The 22,196-nt window shown below is 34.1% G+C and overlaps 2 protein-coding genes across 2 annotated transcripts; one reads left to right on the forward strand and one right to left on the reverse strand.

Moving 5' to 3' along the window:
• Positions 1-8,705: 8,705 nt before the first annotated feature.
• BDCG_17652 (uncharacterized protein) lies at positions 8,706-9,485 on the reverse strand (the record flags this gene model as incomplete). The annotated part of the gene is made up of 2 exons (XM_045426745.1): positions 8,706-9,128; positions 9,258-9,485. 2 exons carry the CDS (start codon positions 9,483-9,485, stop codon positions 8,706-8,708), a joined length of 651 nt encoding a protein of 216 aa, XP_045282314.1.
• Positions 9,486-10,524: 1,039 nt separating this feature from the next.
• BDCG_17653 (uncharacterized protein) lies at positions 10,525-11,162 on the forward strand (the record flags this gene model as incomplete). The annotated part of the gene is made up of 2 exons (XM_045426746.1): positions 10,525-10,609; positions 10,678-11,162. 2 exons carry the CDS (start codon positions 10,525-10,527, stop codon positions 11,160-11,162), a joined length of 570 nt encoding a protein of 189 aa, XP_045282315.1.
• Between the last annotated feature and the right edge of the window lie 11,034 nt (positions 11,163-22,196).

Raw genomic sequence — 22,196 nt, forward strand, 5'->3', positions numbered from 1 at the left:
CTTTTTGTCAAATACTCATTGGCCGCAGAGAACACTCATTTGTGGTGTTCTCTTAATCAGTTATCAGACTTCTATCTGTTTCAAACAGTTGATCTCTTTAACACAGGCCTTGTAATAATACTTTCATTCCATGGAAGCTTTTGCGCGTGTGAGGTTTTTCGGGATCAGAAGTGCAGTGATCTTGGGATTGATGAGTAGGTCTTCAAGACTGTCCCCCACTGAAGATTCCCTCACTGTTGATTTCCTCACTATAGTGATATTCCTTGTAGATGTTGAAGAGTCATCAGATTCAACTGTGAGTTCTGAGGAGTTCAGTGTATTCCGCACTAAAAAGGTAGGTATTCTCGCGGAGATTTCATAGTCAATCCATCAATTATTAGTGAGTATGAGAAATAATGAACACTCAGGTTGGATTTCCTCATCAATGTATAGATCAGAAATCACTGCAGTCTCTTGACAGGCCGCAGTGAGTAGGCCTGGTGTCATCAAAGAAATCGCTGCAGCCGCTTTACAGGCCGCGTTGAGTAGAACCTTCAGGTTGTGTGTTATTGATATCAATGAATCAGCAAGATGAAGGTCCTCCTGAAAGATGACATCTTTTGAAATGTATAAACACCTGTTGAAGAGGTTCATCAATCTATAATTGATAAAATCATCATAACTCACAAAAATCAACTCTTTGAAACAGGAAGCCATCTTATTGATGGGCTTGAGAACTATCTTCAAGAATGCTTTGCAACCCCATCAGCGAATGCTGTGTGCAGAGGGTAGAGCTCCAAGCCAGGCCTCATACAGTGTAATCAGCTTTGTATTTTCAGAGTTCTTATACAATATTGTTGAGATTGACATAAGATTAAGCAGTTCTGTGACTGTAATAACTGTCTCATCTCACATCTTTTTCAGAGCTGAAGAGTCTATTAATAGTGATCAGAACTTCTCAATAATCAAACTGATCAATTGTTTGAATACTTCATCTTACTATAAAGTATGAGAGAGAGTCAGCTCTCATTTTATATCTTCACTGAGCATATATGTTATAACTGTATTTGAATTCAATTCTTCATGATCTGAGTGAATGATTGCAATGTCATGTCCCAGCAGATTCTTGATAAATTGATCAAAGATCTGTAGATATCTCAACATCTCATCCTTGCATTTCAATAGAAATATTCATCTTATATAGATAGCATCATCTGTTATCATCATTGCAAGCTTCTTGCCAGTGTAAGATGATGTATCATTCTCAGTTTCAAGAGTCTCATCATCATCAAATATATTCATTCAAATCTTCAAGGCCTTGCAGGTGGCATGACATGGTGTGAAATCCTTGTAGAAAGTGTGTTTCTGTTTAGTCTTAACACATGTGGCACAGAATGATAATTTCTTCAGACTGATAATGATAATATCAAATCACAGGTCTCTGGTCATTTTTAATATACTGTTTTCACTGATATGATTAAGTCAGTGATATCACTCATCTATCAGTAGCTATTTTGAAAGACCTGCAGATAATCAAGATAAAGATGAGATAATAAAGAAATCAGTATCTGAATTCTTAGAATTAATTAACTGTTCAACCTCCTCGCGGCTGAAAGGCTTCAAAGATTCAGTGTTCAGATTGTAATCTGTTGAGATTGTCTTTGATTTCAGAACAGCCACATATGCTACTGCTTCATACATTGAGTCATTCATTATCTCATGAAATGTCAGTGAGCTGTTGAATAGAATGTAAATATTATTGTGAGACAGATTAATATAGAAGATATCACTGTTGATAGATGACAGAAACTCAAAGTAGTTCTCAGCATTAACTTGCATATCACAGCAGATATAGCTCTGATGTTTCATCAGCTCAGTGAAGATCAGATTTACAGATAGCTCTGACATGTAGTATACATGATTGAATTCTATCAATCTTTCACTCACTGAGATGAATACAGTGCTGACACTCTGAACCTTCATAATAATCTTATTGACTACTTGAACTGTTGAATCATTGATTACTATAAGTTCTGAAAATCATGATCTATCACTTGCTATGTGGCATCCAGCGCCACTATCTCATATAGTGAGGGAATCCTTGTGAAGTTTCATAAAACAGGCTGATACATTGATAACCTCTGCAAGGTTTGTTATCTGATAGATGTCTGATTCATCTGTAATGAATAGTTGAGTTCTACTCTCACTATTGTTCTTTTTCTTCTTTTTCTTGAATTCCTTTATTCTCACAGTATTATTTATTCTTCAATTATCTGAAGCACTGTCTGAATTGATCAATTAACAGATGTCAAAATGAGATCTCTCACATTCAGAACAGATAGGTGAATTTCCTGATCCTTGATGGTTTCAGAAGCTCTTTTGAGTACTATCATGATCATGTTCAGTACGGCCTCCACAGGCCGAATTCGATGTATTGTTGTTGATAGTCGGTGTGGCTGTTGTAGCTGTTGTAGCTGTTGTAGCTATTGTAGCTGAATTAGCCGCAGAATCTATATTCTGCAGATTCTTTTTATCTTTTGAAGAATCAAGCTGTGAATGAATTTCCTTCATGAGAAGATCAACATTCAATACCACAGCTGTGGATTTGAAATCCTGTATCTTCTCTATCTTCTTCTGAATATAATTCCTCCAATTGTTGAGTAGAACTGAGTAGAAGATATTAAATATTCATGCATCTGAGAGAGAAGCATTCAACATCTTCAATTTCGTGATAGTGGATCAGAACTTATCAAAGAATGTGTGTAGATTGATGACCTGTGTGCCATCAAGAGACATGAATTTCAGAACTGCCTCACAGTGTAACTGTGTTTTGAGGACAGAGTATTTCTATTCAATCACATTTCATAGAGTATAGGTGATTTGATTTTCATCATACTTGAAGAAACATGGTCTGACACCTGCATCCATGAAGTTTGAGATGAATGTGTAGAGCCACCGGTTTCTGATGTCCCAGAATGGTGCTCATTTGTCATCTCTTTGTAGAGGATTCTGAGTCTGTCATTTCTCTATCATATATCAGCACTGTGCATCAACCAGTTTTGATTTCATGAAGATGCTTCATGTGATGTAATTGAATGTGCCAGTCAGACTGTTTGATCTCACAGTATTCTTGACATCTTTCTTGAATTGGGAGATTGCCTTGCCAACACGGCTATCTGATTCATAAAGATTGAATTCCAACCTTTCACTGAGATTAGGATTTCATGTGGCTGTTGATGTGATGGCAGAATGATTGTTGACATTCTGAGGTCAATCTCTAGAGAATTTCTGTTGACGGAGTTTTTCCAGTTGTAGTTCGAGTTCTAAGACTCTTTGCTTCCCCTTGTTCATCTCAAGCATTATCTTGAGATGTTCCATCTGTTGGTCTGATATTGCCTCACCCGAACTGTTGAATTCATGAGAACCAGCTTCATCAAGCTGTCGAGTAGATCGGGGGGCCGGCCTGACCGTGTCAGAAGCTGTATTCAAACCAGCTTTGAATCAAGAGAGTGTTATTATTATTATTATTCTTCAATTATAGATGTATGCAGTCAGAGACTATGACATCTACCTGAGAACTTTAGTTCTCAGGGTTTTTTCTATGTCTGTAAAGTTAACTATTATACATTCATCAATTTCAGATATGCAAAATCAGAAAATTCCAGCCCAGAATACAAAAACTGTTTACAAATTGCAGTGTTTTAACATCTTTTGATACTTTGAAATCATTTGACAATATCATGACAAAAGAAAAGAGAAAAAGAACACAGTCTCAAAGATAGACACATTAAATAAATAGATAGAAAGAAATTGAAAGAAAAAGATAAAGAAAAAGATAAAGTAAAGAGAGACTATAACAAAACAAATTATTAAAAGAGAGTGTATAGCTGTTTTAACAGACTATATCTGATTAATTTCCTCCTCTTCATACTCAGATAATTCTGAATTTAGTCATTTTCTTGTAGCTGCTTGAGTTTCTGATAGAAAGTCTATTAAGTATTTAATTCCTGTCTCAGTTGAGAATAAGAATCTTATATTTAATTGATTTAGATCATACTTCTCTTTCAATCTGGCTCTGAGACTATTGTATAATGCACAGTGCATTACAATATACTCAGGATTCTCATTTGTATTGCAGAATGAGCATTCTATTGAGTCAAATCTATCATCAAATCTTTGTATATAAGATTTGAAATAGCCATGTCCTAGTTTCAGCTGTATTATAGATGAGAATATTTTCTTTTTACATTTAATTGAACAAGATTTCCACTTGGGTTTTGTTTCAAATCTTGAATAATGTATACTCTTCTTTTGTTTCTGCCAGCTTTCATTCCACTTGTCTAAACAAGATTCTTTTATTTTTCTCTTTATAAAAGACCAGGACACAATTTTTTGAATAGATCTGCTTAATTCTGCACCCTTTTTTGCAGCTGAATCAGCCAATTCATTACCATGAATATTCATGTGAGCAGGAACCCAGTGCAGATAAATTATCAGCTTTGATATTCTTCTCTTTTGAATTTTCAAAACAGAGTTTAAGATCAGTTCAAGATTCATTTGATCATTATAAATCTGACTATTTCTAAGTCTTTTTAAAGCAGCTTGACTATCAGAGAATATTCATATCTCTTTCAAACAATTTCCTCTTTTATGAGATTTTATTTCAATGAGTTTGAAAGCTTTCACTATTGCAAATAGTTCAGCATCAAAGACTTCACATTCAGAGCCTAGATTCCAGAAATCTGAGATAAAATTAATATTATCTTCAGTATAAGCAATGCCTGCGCCTAATCTATTCAAGTTCTCATTTTTTGAGCCATCTGAATAAACCAGAATAGAGTCTTTTATATTGATTGTAGAAATTCTCTTCAAATGCTGTTCATATTCTTTCTCTTTTAATAGTTCACTTATTTGTAAGTCTATAAGAGATTCAAGCTTTTCTCTCCAGAGAGATAACTTCTCATGATCAACTTTTTCAATATTTAAAGAAGAAAATTGATTTTTAATCAGAGAGCATAGTCTGTACAGTTGAGAAGACATTTTCTTTGAAGAATTATTTTCATTTCAATCAAGAAATCTATTTCAATTCAGTTCATTTCCAGAGTTAATTGATGGAAATGAAGAAGAGACTCTTTCTCTGATTATATGATTTAAGCTCATCTTTACAACTCTCAGAGCATAGTTCATACAGGCCTTTTCAAATCTAATAGCAGAAGGAGGAATTGAAGCTTCAATTTCCATTGCTTTAATAGAAGATGATTTGAATGCTTTCAGAATTCTTCTCAAGGCTCTGTTTTGCAGACTTTGAAAGAGTTCAGTGAAATTCCCTTGATTATTCCATCAAACTTGAACTCCATAATCAGCTACTGATGTAATACAGGCTATATATAACTGTCTCATAGCCTGGAAGGATAGACCTCTCTCTGTATTTGATAGTCTGATTATGTTGTTTAATAGTCTTTCTGCCTTGACAGTTCTTTGTTGAATGTGATATTTAAAATTCAACTTGGAGTTTAATCATACTTCTAATCATTTGACATTTACACTGGGTTTAATCTCTCTATTTAAAAGAGTTAGAGATAGTTCTTTCTCATTGAGTCTAGAAAAGAAATGAATTAACTCAGTTTTATCCATATTAAATTGAATTTGATTGATATCTGCTCTAACAAAGATTTCCTTTGCAGCTTCTTCAATTACTTTCAAATTCTCTTTGATAGTTTTTGAGCTGTAGACTAGACCAATATCATCCACATAACTCAGAGATCACACTATTCTCATATTTCTATTTTTAAATAGATATGCAGTGTATATTGCAAATAAAATGAGTGAGATTGGAGATCTCTGTGATACTTCTATTTTTATCTCAGTCTTGTCTTGTTTCATTCCATTAAAGAAGAGTTGTATAATTCTTTTAGACATAAAACAGTTAACTCATTTTATTAGAGAAAGTGGCAGTTTTAATATCTTCAATGTCTGAATTAACTTTGACTTTGAAACATGATCAAATGCTCTCTTTATATCAATAAAAACTGCAGTTGAGACCAGACTCTCATACTTTGCTATTTGAATATTATAAACAACTGAGAGAACAGTGTCAATTGCAGAACACTGTTTTCTACCTCTCATTTATTCACTGAATAAAAGAGAATCATCTATAGAGCTTATAAAAGATATTCAAGTAGCTATTATCTTTTCTAAAACCTTTTCTAAACAGTTCAATAGAGATATTACTCTATATGACTTAGGAATTGAAGTTTTTCTATTAGGTTTTGCAAGAATCACTCCAGTGGCTTCTCTCCAGCATTCAGAATAATATTCATTTTTCAAGAGATTGAAAAAGAGCTCAAAATATTCATTCTTTAAGTAGGAATATGTATTTTGAATAATCAAGTGATTAATTGAATCAGGACCTGCAGCAGTTTTAACAGAACTTGAGAAGATAGCTGACTCTAATTCATCTTGTGTAAGATCAGGCCATTCCCAGTCATTTTCATCAATGTAGTTGAGAAGTGATATATTCTCTTTCTCTGAATCTGAATCTGAGTCTGATGAGTTCTGAAAGAGAATTCTCATGAAAGCTTGACATTTTTCCTCAAAAGAGTTTGCTGTATATGATTCATTCTGAAACTCATATTCTAAGACTGGAAGTTTTGCTACACTTCTTGTTTTAGTATAGTTAAAAGCTTTAAAAATTTCCTTCTCTTGTGCTTCTTCAAGAAATTTATTCCAGCAGTCTGTTTTAGCTCTTTTGATATCTGAAAAATATTCATTTCTGACAGCTTTGAACTCTTCATCAGATATTACATCATTTTTTCAATCTCTTCTAGCAGTAGCTAATTCTTTCCTTTTAGATGAGATATTCTCATTTCATCAAGGTTTTGAATACTCAGAAGATTTTCTTTTTGAAATATTATCTCTAACACTTGTTAGAATAATAGATGTAATAAGCTTCACTCTATTCTCAAGCATTTCATTTGAGATATCTTGACCAGAATTTCAATATAGCTCATTCTGTCTTTCAGATTTTAGCAGTTTTATGCTTTCTTCAACTGCTTTTCAATCAGCTTTTTCAAAGTTATACTGATTAGAAAGAAGAGGATTTTCACTCATTTGTTTTTCACTCAGTTCAATATCAAATTGAATAATCTCATGACCTGATTCTGATGTCTCATTTGAATCAATAAACCAGTTTACAAGTCTTCTTTTCATTAGATTTTGTGACATGAAGATTAGATCTATAATAGACTTCTGTTTCATGCCTTTTCTAAAGAATGTTTGTTGATCAGACTTATTAACCAAATCTATTGAATGCTCAAAGGTTCATTCAACCAGATTATCAGCTCTCACTGCTCTCTTGCATTCTGAATTTCACCAGGGATGATGTGCATTGAAATCTCCTGCAATTATAGAGTTTCTTGATGAAGTTATGTTCAGAAATTCTCTATCAATTGTTCAGATATTGTTATTTTCCTTCAATGGCTTTTCATTATAGATATTTATGAGCTGTATAGTATCAAACTTATTTTCTTTATCTATAATATCACCCACCAGAATATCAGGGTCAGACATGATATCAAATCTTAGATTAAATTGATATCTTGATCTCTTTCTTCCATAGATCACTACTCTTGACTTTATCTCAGACTTTTGAGGTAAAAAGCAGTAGTAGCTTGAATGAGAAATAACATATTTTTGCTCAGCATCAAAATTCGGCTCCTGAAGCAGTATAAAATTAACTTTTTATTCAAATGCAATTTGAAGACAAGAATAAATACAATTTGAGTTTCTATTCACATTATTTTGAATAAATGTGATTTTTGAAGAGTTTTTAAACTTTTTTTATTGTTTTTGTTGTATATTCATACTAAAAGAGAGTAGAGTAGAATCTAATCACTATTATCAGATAGTAGATTATAACTGTTCTGAAAAGTAGAAATCTCAACTGCTTGCATTATATCTAGTTTATCATCAGAGTCATTTCTCAATTCTCTAATCTTAACAGAAGTTTGAGAATTCAAGTTCTGCTTACATTTAGCTGAAGAGTTGAAGTTTGAAGACTTAGATAGTTGAGAGTTTCTTCTTTTTGAGCTTGCAGTTGTGAGTTTACTGGCTTGACTCTTCTCTTCAGTTCTAGATTGACTTTGAGCTTCATCTTTTCTCCAGTTCTTTTGAGTTCTAGGAGCAAACATACATTCTTTTGAGCTAGATGCATGTTTTTCTTTGCAATTAGAGCACTTAAGCAGAGTATATTGACAAATTTCATCTCTTTTTGAGCATGTTTCACATTTATGCTCACTAGTTTTGTGATCTCTGGCACAGAATGCACATTTTGAGTCTCTAAAACATGAGATTGCAAAGTATTCATATCTTTGACAGTTTGAACACTGTGTTTGAGCTTTGAGATTCATCCTTGAGTCTTTGTATTCATGAACTCTCATTTTCAAACCTGCTACTCTTACTTCAGAGATCTTTGACTGTTCAAGTGTTTTTATATATACTAGAACAGAGGCATTTCTACTGCTTTGTCTGAACTCAATTGAATTTAGCTATACAGGCTCCTTTCTCAGTTGAATAGAGTTGTATTCTTTCAATTCATTTTTGAGAAGTAGCATTCCTTCTTCACAGTCAAAAATTTCAACTGGAATATCATGAAGAATGAATTTGTCTCACTTTTCATCTCTTTCAGATAGAATTGTTGTGTTTAACAAAGATTCTACTGCTGACTTTCAGAGATTCTCATTCTGAATAAGGAATTCAGCACTGAATTCAGGCATTGTAGTCAGAATGATGAAGTTTTCAAAGAATGATGATTCAATTGAAGCTATAACTGGTTTTTGAACTTCAATATCAGTCATCAACTGAGAAAAGAACTGCTGATTAATTTCATTTCTGATTCTGAAAATGAGATTTGAGTTTAGCTTGTTTCTTTGCAGAATGTCCTGGTTTGAGACTTTGAGAATAAGTCTTCTATTTCTGAAGATTTGAAAGTTTTTCTCTTTTTGCATTTTCTTTTTCACTTTTCTATGAATAGAGGCATGAGCAGTATTCTTCTCAGTTTTCTCAGGATTTTGAGCAGGTTTTGAGACAGCAGGTTTAGAGACAGCAGGTTTAGAGACAGCAGATTCAGCTGCTTGAGCATATGTTTTCTTCTGATTCAAAGAAGGAGAAGAAGAAGAAGTAGAAAAGAAAGAAGAGCAAACTAAAGAGTCAGTGATTGTATTAGAAATTTTCAAAGTTTTTTGAACTGTATTTGAAATTCCAAGTTTGAACTTGATCACTTTCTGTAGTTGTCTAGCCTGAGTATGAAGAATTAACAGAACTTCTTCATTCATCTCACTTAGACACTGCTTTCTAAGAATTTTACTTGCTTTTTCAAGTTCCTGTATTTCAAGAACTTGTTGTTTCTCTATCTCTTCTTTCTTTCTTCTCTTCAGAATTTCAATCTCAGGAATAGCATTTGAGAAAGCATCTTTTTTCACATCAACTGAGTGTACTTTTGAACTCATTGTTCTTACTCAATGAAAAGTTGATCAGACTAATTCAATTGAGATATTTATTAAACTCTTTTGAATTGAAAAGTTGGTCAGACTGTTTCAATTAAGAGGTTTCTAAGTCTGTTTTCAATTGAAAAGTTGGTCAGACTATTTCAAAAGAAGAATCGCAGACTTTTGTGTATAAAACACCTGATTTTTTTCACACTAGTTCAGTAACTAGGTTAGATTTTTGAAGAGAATCTAATAAACTAAAATTGATTTTTAAGATAAATCAATAAAATCTTTACAATCTCTTTCTTGGGATACAGTGAGGAAAAGTATGATATCAATTGATAGTAAATCAGATGATATGATAGTTTTTGAGAGAAAAACTGACAAAAAATAAATCAATTTTTTGAAGAGAAATTGATTAAAACTATTCAATTTTATTCTAAATTATCCAATTCTTCTCACACAACAGGTGTGCAACTCAAATCAGTTAATAAAGAGTGTAAAAAAGAATTAAGTATTAATGAAAGCTCTTCAGCCACTGAAAAAGTAATTCTTACTTAAAAGAATATGAAATTATGACAGAAAATAACTCTGTTTTTAATTCTTTGTAAGAATATTGTGTAAAACTCAGAGAAAAACACCTTACTTTTTCAAGAGAAGTAAAAAACTATTTCTAAAATTTTTTTTTTTGCATTAACTGCTGCAGAAGAATGAGATAGAAACTGCTAAGATATGCACTACTGTATACTCTCTATCAAGACTTTCCCTTCTCAGAGTCTTGATATTATAGAGAATATAAGTCTGTTTCTATATGATAATATAAATATTATCAGCGGGATGTAGAGAAACTGGTTATTTATATCTCAAAATAGAAGACTTTGTCAATGATTATATCAATATAGAGTTAATTCTCAAATTCAATAGAAACCTAGTGTTACTGTTCTCAATCCCTTGCAGAATCTATTGAATATTGAGGTATTAAAACTAGATTTAATATATCTCACTGTACAGGGATCAAAGGCTCAGTCAGACCTTGAGATATACTGATTTTATAGTTGTCATGTCTGCCGATTATGTATTGAGTACAGTTGCTGAGGTATCTTTTTGTACTTTTCTGTCGGGGATGGGCCAGATTGAGAGGGGTGGTACGAGGGCGAGACTTGGCGTTGATGTCCAGATACACTGAAGACAGACCGCGGAGGTTGCACTTCAGAAGTGGCTGTTGGTTATGTGCTTGATATTATCGCCGAGGTATCTTTTTGTATTTTTCTGCCGGGGATGGGCCAGATTAGGAAGGGCGGTACAACAGTGGGACTTGGCGTTGGTGTTTTGGAACATCAAAGATGGACAGGGTTTTCGCGGAGGTCGCTCCTCAGATATCTCCACAACTACAGATTGGGGATCTTCCAAAATCGAGAAGATTGGTGCATATGGCTAGGTCTCTTCACCTTACAATTTGTATGGCACTTTGGCCCGGGGTTGTGGTGTGGTAGGGGAGAACGGGGGATACTCCCACACAGGAGTTTCGAACAACATCCGGTTCACGTTTGGCTGGATAACTCCACCACCACACAGGGTATGCGGTCGGCGATGGGGTCAGAATGCTCGTATGATCGAGGGCTTTTCGATGGATCTATCGGCGGGTTCTTATTCGAAAAATCGAGCGAGTTCGTGGTGGAGCGGTTGTCAGCTGTATGATTATTCAAGAGAGTGTTTCGACAATGAAGCTTTCAAAGGCTTCAGGAGAATGTTCACTGGCAGAGCATGAGTGTGAAGAATCATCATCAACTCCAACTGACTCAGTGGAAAGAACATGAGATTGTGAATGTGTATGAGAGCAGGATCATGTTGAATTCACCATCTTTGTATTCATTTATTGAATTCTTGTCAATATTATTCTCTTTTTCTTGCTTTTTTACAAATGTGGTGTGTTTTCTGCAAGCCTCTTTTTTAAGTGAGCAGTAGTATTATTGATCATCAAGATCTCAAATGCATCAATACTGATAGAATAAGATGATTTTAACTTCTGATGAGTGTATCAAATGAAGCAGTAGTTCAAATAGATTATATTGACAAGGAATTCCGAATTGGCAGTGATTTTTGCACAAAACGGGTCTCATAACCTGTGAAAGGTGTAAAGCTTGTATGATTGAAAGGTTGCTAGCTTTGTGGAAAGTTCTATGATGAAAGGATTAGTAAGCCAGATCACGTGACCTGACACATTGATGATGGCTCTTGCTGATAATAATATATCATTTGCTATAATCATATTGCATCTGAGATATCACATCAGGTGAAATTCACTCTTCAGATGGAAAAGAGCCTTATCATCTGTCTTTAGAGTGAGAGCTATTGATATGAATAGGTTCAATTCATTTGTATCTGAATCAACTTCTTAAATGTGCACATATCAGTCATGTGACAGAGCAGTCAGCTAATATTGAGAGAAGAATAAGCTTGCTATCACTGCATCAATAAGTGATATACCCGCACCTGTATCAATGCAAACTGAGAGATCGCCTCAGAGTGTATCAATGAAAATAATAAGAAAGATGTAGAGTAAGTACTGCAGTCTGCTAACATGTTCTCAATCACTTATAGAGACATTACATACTGTGATAGTATATATATCAGTGTTAAACATACTCAGATAATTGTCTGAGAGAGTGTCTGTGAACAAGACAGGCCTCTCAGTATCTGACTTGTTGTCTATTTTTTCAACTCACTGTCAGAATCTAGACTGAGATCTAGTTATAATAGATTATTATTCTCTTCTCTATCACTCTTTCATTTAACTTGATTTACTAGATTCTCTTTCCTGAGGCAGCAGTTGATGTAATGAGAGCCCCCGCATACATAGCACCCTGTCGCGGGTGCTGATGATTTGTCCTCTGCACATCTAATCAGCAGCCTGCTTGCTGCAGAGGCACTTGCGGGGGGAGTTGCTGTGAGATCTGCAGCAGGCACAGATGACTTGATAGTTTTCATATATGACCTGGTCAAGAGAGTCTGATAAGAGTGGCAGTCATTATTTTGATCAAATTGTCTGAAGTCTTGTATATATTCAGTGAATTGAGTTCTTCAATCAGTTCAAGTGTATTGAACAGTTAACTCATTGTCTCTAATTCTTCTTTAGAAGTTATTCAGATGCTTAGTGAGAACAAGAGATATGATCAGAGATAGGTTCAACTTCAATTCTTCTCATAGAAGTCTCTTCATCATCACAGAGTCAGAGATTGAGACAGCTTACAGTAAGTTAATCTTCTGTAAGATATACAGTGTCAATAGCAGCTCATCTGACTTCTTAAAGAAGAAACACAGTTCTTAAGCTTTCATTCAGACTTCTCTCTCAGATAGCTGGAATTCTTGTCTCAGCTCATCAATTGTGATGAGAAGGGAAGTGCTCATATTCTTCCTCATTTTCATAGACAGACTGTTGTGTCATTCTAATATCTGTCTCTTCAAGTATAATAAAAAGACTCAGAGTACTGCATCTTCTTTCTTCTGTATGATGATAAACTCTAGACAACTGATGAATGTCATTACATCTGCTTTTACTGAATTGAACAGTATAACATCACTCACTCTCAGTCATGTCAGATATTCTCATTCATCATCTTCAGTGTAGTGAACTGCATCACTGATCTGCTATGAGAATGAACAGAATCTATTATCTAGCAGAAAGTCATTATAATCACAGGTGAGACAGGCCTTCTTCTTCAAGAGTACTGTGAGTGCTTACTCTCTGCAGACTCAATTCTCTTCTGTGTTATAGATGAAGTGTGAAATGTCTGTCTCTTGTGTAAAATTGAATCTACTTCTCATTATATTTGAGCAGTGAGTTCTGTCTCTGAATGCATCTCACTCAGCATCATACAGCTCTCTTGAAATTGCAGATGTCTGCAGGGCCCTAGAGGGTGATTCAAAGCCTTTATTAAATAAGACATTCAGTTGCTGAGAGAATTCAGTGAGAAGATCATCATTCTCAACTTGAGTCAGTTGTTTCTGCTGCTGTTGATTTTCATACTACTGCTCTTGTCTCTGAGCAGTGAGCACTGCTTTCTCTATATAGAAGTTACTTCATATCTCTGTCAGTCAGCTTCTTTCATCTGTCAAACACTGAAGATTGTTCTGAAGCTTGTTGATATGCTCATTAATAAGAGTGATACACTTATTCAGCTGATTCTACTGCTGATTGAGCTGGTGCTCACACTTATCTAGCTCACTTTCTCACTGAGCCAGCTGAGACTTCAGTTGCTTCAACTCTTCAATTGTATCTAATACAGCAGCTTCATCAGAAGAAGCATGACTCTGACTATTAAACTCAACATAGCTTGAAGCTATTGATTCCCTTTCTTTCATATACTTCATAGCCTCTGTATGAAAAGTCTGTAGTCAAGAATCAATGACATTCTTTCATTCTGTGACAGGAACTGAGTCAAGAGTCATCTTAACATCATTGTAATGCCTGGCGGACACTCTCATAAGAATGCTCTCTGCCTTAACATGATCATATGATGTGACTTGGTTCTTGACACTATTATATTGTTCATTTACATTCTGTCAAACCTTTGCAATCATGACAGTATGTTTCTCTGCTGCTGCCTGCGAGTAGGCGCGCTCAGTGTCAGATCCCTGAGCAGGTTCATGGGAAGCTCGCTTCTCAGTGAACTTGTCCAGCCCGGCGGAGTGAAGTGACTGGTGAGAGCTGCTTCTAGTGAGACATCTGTCCTGCTTCATTGCAGTGTGTAACAGATGTGTATAGAGTGAGTCTATCACAACTTGTAAGAAATCCCGCTCCTCGCGAATCCTGTACCTCTATTTCTATCTCTCATGTAACCAATAGGGCTAGCGGCCCTTGGCTACACACAACTATATAGACTGGAGTTTGTGAATACTATTTACAACTCAGCTTGAATGCTATTATATATTTAATTTCTACATTTTATCTTTCTACTGTGAATACTTCTAGTAGTTAACAGTACATATCACATCAAGCTGCAAACATCTGAATAATTGTCTATAAGCACTTATTCTTACATTTCAAGCTCAGTCAGTCAGTAACTACTCATTATAACTGAAAGAACTAGAAACTCACATACTTCAATCTCTGTGAACTCTACTACAGACACTCAGAAGCAGTTATCTAAATCATGAATAATCTCTGTGAAAGAAGTCTTAGAGAACTTATCAATTACTTACAGAACATCATTCTCTGCATCTGTGATAGAGAAACTCTTTGAACTCATAAATGAATCAATCTCAGTGAAGAACATTCTTGAGCATCTCTCACAGAATCAAGCTATTTTTCTACAAGAAATGCTTACTGTCTGCAAACACTCTCAAACTGAGTCTCTAGACATGATCTTCAGAGACACTCATGAACTGAAAAGAAACTTTCTTAAGTTATAACCACTTAAGATTACTTATCAAATCACAATCTATAAAAGCTTTTGTGAGTTTGTATTTGAAATTGATTCACAAGCCTGACTGTGTGATATGAAAGATGAAGAAGCTGTCATCTATATAATAACAGACCTCTATTACACTGAAGTCAAGAACTGACTGAATTATCTAGAGAATGATTATAAGAGATTCTGATAATCTGTTCTCAAGATTTATCTAGAGAATAAGTTGAGAGACTCTGTGAGTCAGACAGAGAATATCTGAGCTGTAATCATCAATATTAGAAAAAGAGGTGAGAAATCTAATGAAGACTACTCACAGTGCTTCATGAAATTGTGATATGAATTAAAATCTGTGAAAACAGAGCTCTGAAACAAGACCTGAATAATGATGTTTATAAAGAGACTGAATAAAGATATGTAGAACAAGCTCATTGAGCAAGACTCTAAGCTCTTAACTCTGAAGAAACTGATAACTCTTATTCATCACTTACAGATCACTGTGAGAGTCACAGACCGGCAGAGAGCAGATCACTGATCAGCTCTGTAAGAGTCAGAATAACAGAGAACAGATTTGTCAGAAAAAGATGATAAGACACAGAGAGATTCATGTCTGACTGCTGAGTAAAGAGAAAGAGTCTCACAAGCTTCTATGAACAGAGTGTATAACAGAGAGATCAAGAAAAAGAGACTCTGCTTTATCTGTTCTAAATCAGAACATCTATGCACAAACTGTTTAAATAAATTAAAATAGAAATTTGAGAAGTTGTGAACAGAGTCAGTAACAGTCTTCTTAAAGGCCTTGAAGCTGACATCTGAATCTGTTACTTCTTCAATGAAAATGCTTACTCACAGAGAGAGATTATATCACAGTACTACTGCTCTGCAAGCATGAGAAGTATTGATGAACTCAGAATTTCAGGTCACTGTGATGTCTCTAAAGCTTGCAGAGTGAATGAGCTGAAAGATGAAAACTGAGAACCTGCTCTTGTAATAAGCAGAACATGAGAACTCAGATCTGAGAACTGAGAGACTTGTAAGAGTCATCTTTGAATTACAAAATCTCTCTGAAATCTGAAGAAGATTTGCAGAAACTGTGATTATCACAGATATCACAGATAATATGTACTTAAGACTTGTATAACTTCAAAGATACAATCCACACATAGCTGTTCATGAGTCAGGTTTATACTTTCAATCAGTGTTGACAGACTCACTCACAGAGATAGAATCAGTTGATGCTGCAGAGTTGATTAGAGAAGACAAGCTTATCTATATAATAACTTTATAAGTATCTGAGAATCTCACAGTTATGAAAACTGAGCTTCAGATATCAGAGAAATACTGAGATCTTACAGAGATATTCAGCTTAGTAAAGACAGCTGAGCTTTCTTCTCACTGTAAGAAGAATCTGATAATAGATTTAATAGAAGAACAGAAACTCTTCTGAGAATCAATCTATAAGCTCTCTCATCATAAGACTGAGGTCTTGCAGATCTATGTGAAGAAGAATCTGAAGAATGACTTCATCTGATCTTCACAGGCCTTCACGGGAGCCTCTGTGATGTTTGTGAAGAAGAAGAATGAAGATCTCAGATTGTGTGTAGATTACTATAATCTGAACTTCAAGATAATAAAGAGCTGCTATTTCCTGTCTCTGATTGAGAATGTGATCAACTGTCTTGTAAAAGCTGTCATATTTATATAACTGAATGTAATCAATACATATACACAGCTGTGAATACAGTCTGAGAATGAATGAAAGACTATCTTTAGAACTGCACTGAAATTATTTAAATATCTAGTAATATCTTTTGATCTGACTAATGTCTCTGCAGTATTTCAGTCTTTCATTAATAAAACACTTTGTACATATCTGAATGTCTTCATAATAATATATCTGAATGATGTGATGATGTACTCTGTGAAGAAGAAAGAACACACTGAGTATATATGAAGTATGTTGAAGATTTTAGATGAGGTAGAACTGTATATTAAGCTTATGAAGTGCAACTTCAGTGCTCACTGAATTAATTTCCTAGAATATGTAATCACTGCAGATGATATTCAGATGAAATCTTTATAAATTGAGACTATTCTATCATAACTAGAGTTAACTAGTATTCACAAGATTCAGATCTTTCTGAGCTTTGTGAATTTCTATAGATGATTTATCTTTACATTCATGAGAATCTTCTTGATTCTTACAGATATGCTGAAGAGTGAAAATAAGAAGAAGTCATTCTGTGAACAGAGAATGAAAAGATTGTTGAGAAGAAAGAACTGTAAGAACTTTCTTATCTCAGAAGCTCACAGAGTCTTTACAAGATTGAAACAGATATTTATAAACACAGTAATACTGTTTCACTTTAATCTCTTACTCTTAATCAGATTGAAGACAGATGTCTTCTTCTTTGTAATTTCAGAAATAGTCTCATAACTACAGTTAAATGAGAACTGAGTTTCAGTGATCTTTTTCTCACAGAAGATGCAATCTGTGAAGATCAACTATGACATTTATAATCAGAAGTTTCTCATAATAGTGAAATTCTTTCATCACTGATGTCACTACTTCAAGGACCTTGTAACAGTGATTACTATTAGAACTGATTATGATAGCTTATAACAGTTTACTTCAATTAAGAAACTCTTATAGCAGCAGATTTGCTGAGCTCAGAGACTGAGTGAGTTCTGATTCAAGATAGAATATATCAAGAAAACTAAGAACTCAGCAGACAGACTCTCTCACAGATCAGACTATGTTAAGAAGATCAGAATAACAGATACAGAGAGACTAGAGAAGACAGAAAAGCTTCACAGAATGCTCAGACTGAGTGTTATAAAGAGATTAACTGAAGAGTCTCTCAATTCTCTGTAAGAGAAGAGAGAGAAGAGAGAGAAGAAGTCTATACAACTACTCTCTACAACACTGAGAGTCAACACTCTGAGAATCTCTGCAAGAATTCTTGAAAAGAGTATCTATAATCTGAAGAGTTTGCAGGCTTTGAGAAGTACTGTAGAAGACCTGATACAAGAAGAAACAGAGTACAAGTCTTTATAAGGTCTTCTATTCAGATTATCTGAACTGCAACTGAAGAATGAATATACTCAGTATATTCAGAAACTGCTCACAGCAGAGATCAATCCTGCAGAAATAAAGAATTAAAGAGACTTAAATAATCTCTTGCAAAGAGAGAGCTGAATTTATATGCCTGTGAATAAGTTTCTATACATAGAACTCATCAAAAGATATCATGACTCTTCTCTAGTAGGTTATTTTACAGACACTAGAACTTATGAGTTACTTATAAGAAAATACTTCTGACTAAAGATACAAGAACTTGTGAAGAAGATAGTGAATTCTTATACTGTTTATCAGAGTTCACAGATAGTGTAGTTCAGACTATATAAAAAACTTACTTCTCTACTCATTCTGCAGAAACCTTGAGAACAGCTAGAAATGAATATTCTTATAAGTCTCTCTGAAAGTAAGAACATATATAATGCCTGCTTTGATAGTATACTGATGATAGTGAATTACTTTATTAAGATAACACACTTTATACTCATCTGTAAGAACTTGAAGTCAAAGAATTTGACTTACATTTTCATTTATGATGTGATTCAGTTGTATGAGTTGTCTACAAATATTATCTTAGACAGAGAATCAATCTTCACAGAAGAGTTCTGATCTGATCTGATAACTATACTGAAGATCTTATGAGATCTAAGCACAGCTTTTCATCAATAGACAGATGATCAGATAGAATATCTGATAAGTATATTAAAACAGTATCTGCAGTACTTTATCAATTATAATCAGAATGACTGAGTATATTGATTATCATTTACAGAGTTTGTATATAATAACTTAAAGCATGTCAGCACAGATAAAATCCTCTTTGAGATGCTCACTGAGACTTATTCATGAATAATCTTGATAAACCTGTGAGAGTACACTATAGAGTGTGATGATGCCTGTGAATGAGCTGAGAGAATTCAGAAGATTCAGAAGAAAGCTCATGAATTCTTGAGAAAGACTCAAGAGTATCAGAAGAGATACTATAACTTCAAGTATATTATAAAGAGTTTCAAGAAAGATAATAGAGTCTGACTGAGTCTAGAAAACATTATTATACAGAGATCTAGTAAGAAGCTGAATCTCTTATAAACAGAGTCTTATAAGATTATAAAGAAAGTTAGTTTACTATTCTATAGATTGAAACTGTTATCTGAGTTATAGATATATAATATTTTTCATATCTCTTTACTCTGTGAATATAAGAAATTCTTAGAAGAGAACTCTGTAACTCATCACTCTGTTTATAAAGTATTAGAGAGTGAAAGAGAATATCAGATTAAAGAGATTATTAACTTAGAGAAGTAAGATTATAAGCTCTGATTCAAGATTCAGTGATAAGAGTATTCTGATAAGATGAATAAGTTCATTTAAAAATTATCTGAGTAGATAAGATATCTGCAGAAGCTGAGACATGACTTTTATACTGTGAATTCTGATAAGTCAGAATAACACAGTCTTCACTAAGAATCTGATTATAATAAAGATATTAACACTGTCATTTAGAAACTCTAGTCTATAAAATAATGAGTTTTTACTGAGATGAATAGTCTGTGATGTATATAAAGAGAAGAAGAAATCATACTCTTATTAAAGTTAAAAAATAAGAAAATAAAAACAGAGCTGTGAACATAATTTAGAGATTAATAAAGAAAAAATAAAGAAAACTCATATTTATATTCTCAATATCTGTGATACTTAACTCTCTCAGAACTACTAATTTCTCTCTTTAAAGAAACAGAGAGTATTATGCTCACAGTACAGACAATTGTTACATTTGACACAAAGACTGTTAGAAATGCACAGACTTTAGAGAAGCTGAATATCAGAGTATACACAGTTGTGATAAAATCTTGAAAGCTGACTATCTGTATATATGATCAGATACTTCTTATAAAGCTGTATCTGCTTTCTCAGTTGTGCTGAAGTATTCAGTCTGAAAATAATTAAGATATAGAGAGAGAGCTTATCTATTTAGATTAACTTCTATTATGAATTTATAACATTTGTATTATCTTGATTACTCAGATTTTACAGATATCTGAGAACTTATCTCTCATTAACAATAAAATTGCAGAAATACACTGCAGTGTGAGAATCATTAATAGAGAATCTAGACATATTTACATATGCCTGGTCAGAGATTGTGTGAGTAGAGAGAAGATAATTATAGATCTGTGAGACTGCAGAAGACACTGACAACACTGAGAGCTTTGTAAGAACTGTCAGCTAGAATCTGTAAGAAATTACTTACAAGAAAACTTATAGCAAAGAGAGAAACTGTACTGTTTAAAGTCAGAGACTGATCTGAAGAAGGTATGAGATTGACTGCTGATCTGTGATTCAAAGGTTGCTTAAGCCAGTGTATGATTACAGGCGTACGCCGGCTTCTTATATTGTAATCTCATACGCTAAATTAATTAGTGTACACTATGACCCCTTTACACTTGTACGCGTACGCTAGTAGTTTGGAAGTGGCTGCATTATTATCCGACAGTCGTACATTCTTCTGAATTACATCCTCTCCCACCAGATTCAGTCACGCTCACATGACCATGTTGTACACTCTAGCTTCATGTGAATTAGCTTGCCACTAGTGTCTCGCGATCATGTGGCCTATTCCTAATTCGGCTAGTGTCCTGTGTACACTCTCACAAAGAAACTTTCACTATATTACATCACTCATTCACTAACTTTTCTCATCTTTTAATCATCATCTTCATCATTGAACATCATCATCTCATTCAAGATTTCTACCTCTTCTCCTGTTCAACTCTTTTCATCTGTTCCTCTATCACATTATACGCGTTCCTGGCAATGGCCCCTCATTCTCATAACAAGCATCATTGTAGTGCTCATACCGGGCAGTTCATTAGCAGTAAGTGTAACACATTATGAAATGTAATCAGGACTTGTTTATCTTCTAACGATCGCCAGAACAATGTATTACCATGAATGATGACACATCTTCTTCACCTCCTTGTACACCCTCTTCACCTTCTCATACACTCTCAACTGTTTCTCTTCTCAGTGGGTTTCTGATCATGTTTTCTGACATGATTTTGCATGAATGCAGATGCTGATATGTTTGTTTTTATTCATGTAGAATCTTCATATGTTGACAGATTCACATCTGCTGATGATAGTGAACTCAATATTGAATCATTGATTGAGAACCTGAAGAATGTGATAATGAAGGAATTGTCTGTGTCATGTGTGACTGAGTCTTTCACATTTCCTCCTGCCTCTTCTGTTTCTTTCTCTGCCACTTTCTCTCAATCTTCTACACCTGTCTCTGTGTCTGGTTCTCCCGCTCCTGCTATCTCTGTTCTCATAACTCTCACTTCTGTCACTTCTGGTTTTGCCATCTCTGCTTTTGTTACCAGCTCTTCCTGTTTCAAGAAGATGTTGTATAGACTTAATGAATCACATCTCTCAGTGTGTACACTTCTGCTCTTCTTATCAACCTCTAGAATGATTTATTGTATGAAGACAGTGTATAACATGATCATTTGAAGTTCAGTCACAGACATCAATTATTATGTTTATTTTAAATATTCATAATGAAGTAATTATCTGTTTATCTCAGAGAATCACTCTTCTTCTCAACAGTATTAAGATTATAAGTCTTTTTCTTTTTCATCTTTTTCTTTCTGACACTGATTTTTCTGTTCTTAGAGAAAATCATTATAAGTTTTACTATGTATGAAGTCATGACATTTACAGATATTAAGAAGCTTTTTATAACTGTAAAGTTCAATATTATGAAAATATTCACTCTGATGAATTTCTTCAGAATGATAGATCTATATCAGTCTATTCTCTAGCATCTATCATTCAACTTTGTAATGCAGGTAAAAGATATCTGTGTTTTCAGAAATGAGAACACAGATGTTGTACTCTTTTACACTCACAGATGTAAGGCTTGTATATCTTGTCTGAGATGTTATTGTAGAAATAAGCTGTTCACACACTGTGTTCTACTTTCTGTATTTCTCTGTGTCTCTCTCTCTCTTTCTGAGAAGCCTCATGCATATTGTAATTGTGTGTACAATTCTAAGATCAGTGAGTGTTTATTTGATAATTATTATCTCTGCTTTTACAATTTTTATACATTAATAATGATTCTTAGTTGCTTCAGTGTCAGAGATCATTCTGATTAAAGATGATAACACTGCTAAGACTACTCTCTCTTACTTTCAAGCTTCTCTTATTACTTTCTCTCTCTCTTTCTCTTCTGTGGAGAAG

This window comes from Blastomyces dermatitidis (genome assembly GCF_000003525.1).
Source record: "Blastomyces dermatitidis ER-3 genomic scaffold supercont1.9, whole genome shotgun sequence".
Classification (NCBI taxonomy): Eukaryota; Fungi; Ascomycota; class Eurotiomycetes; order Onygenales; family Ajellomycetaceae; genus Blastomyces; species Blastomyces dermatitidis.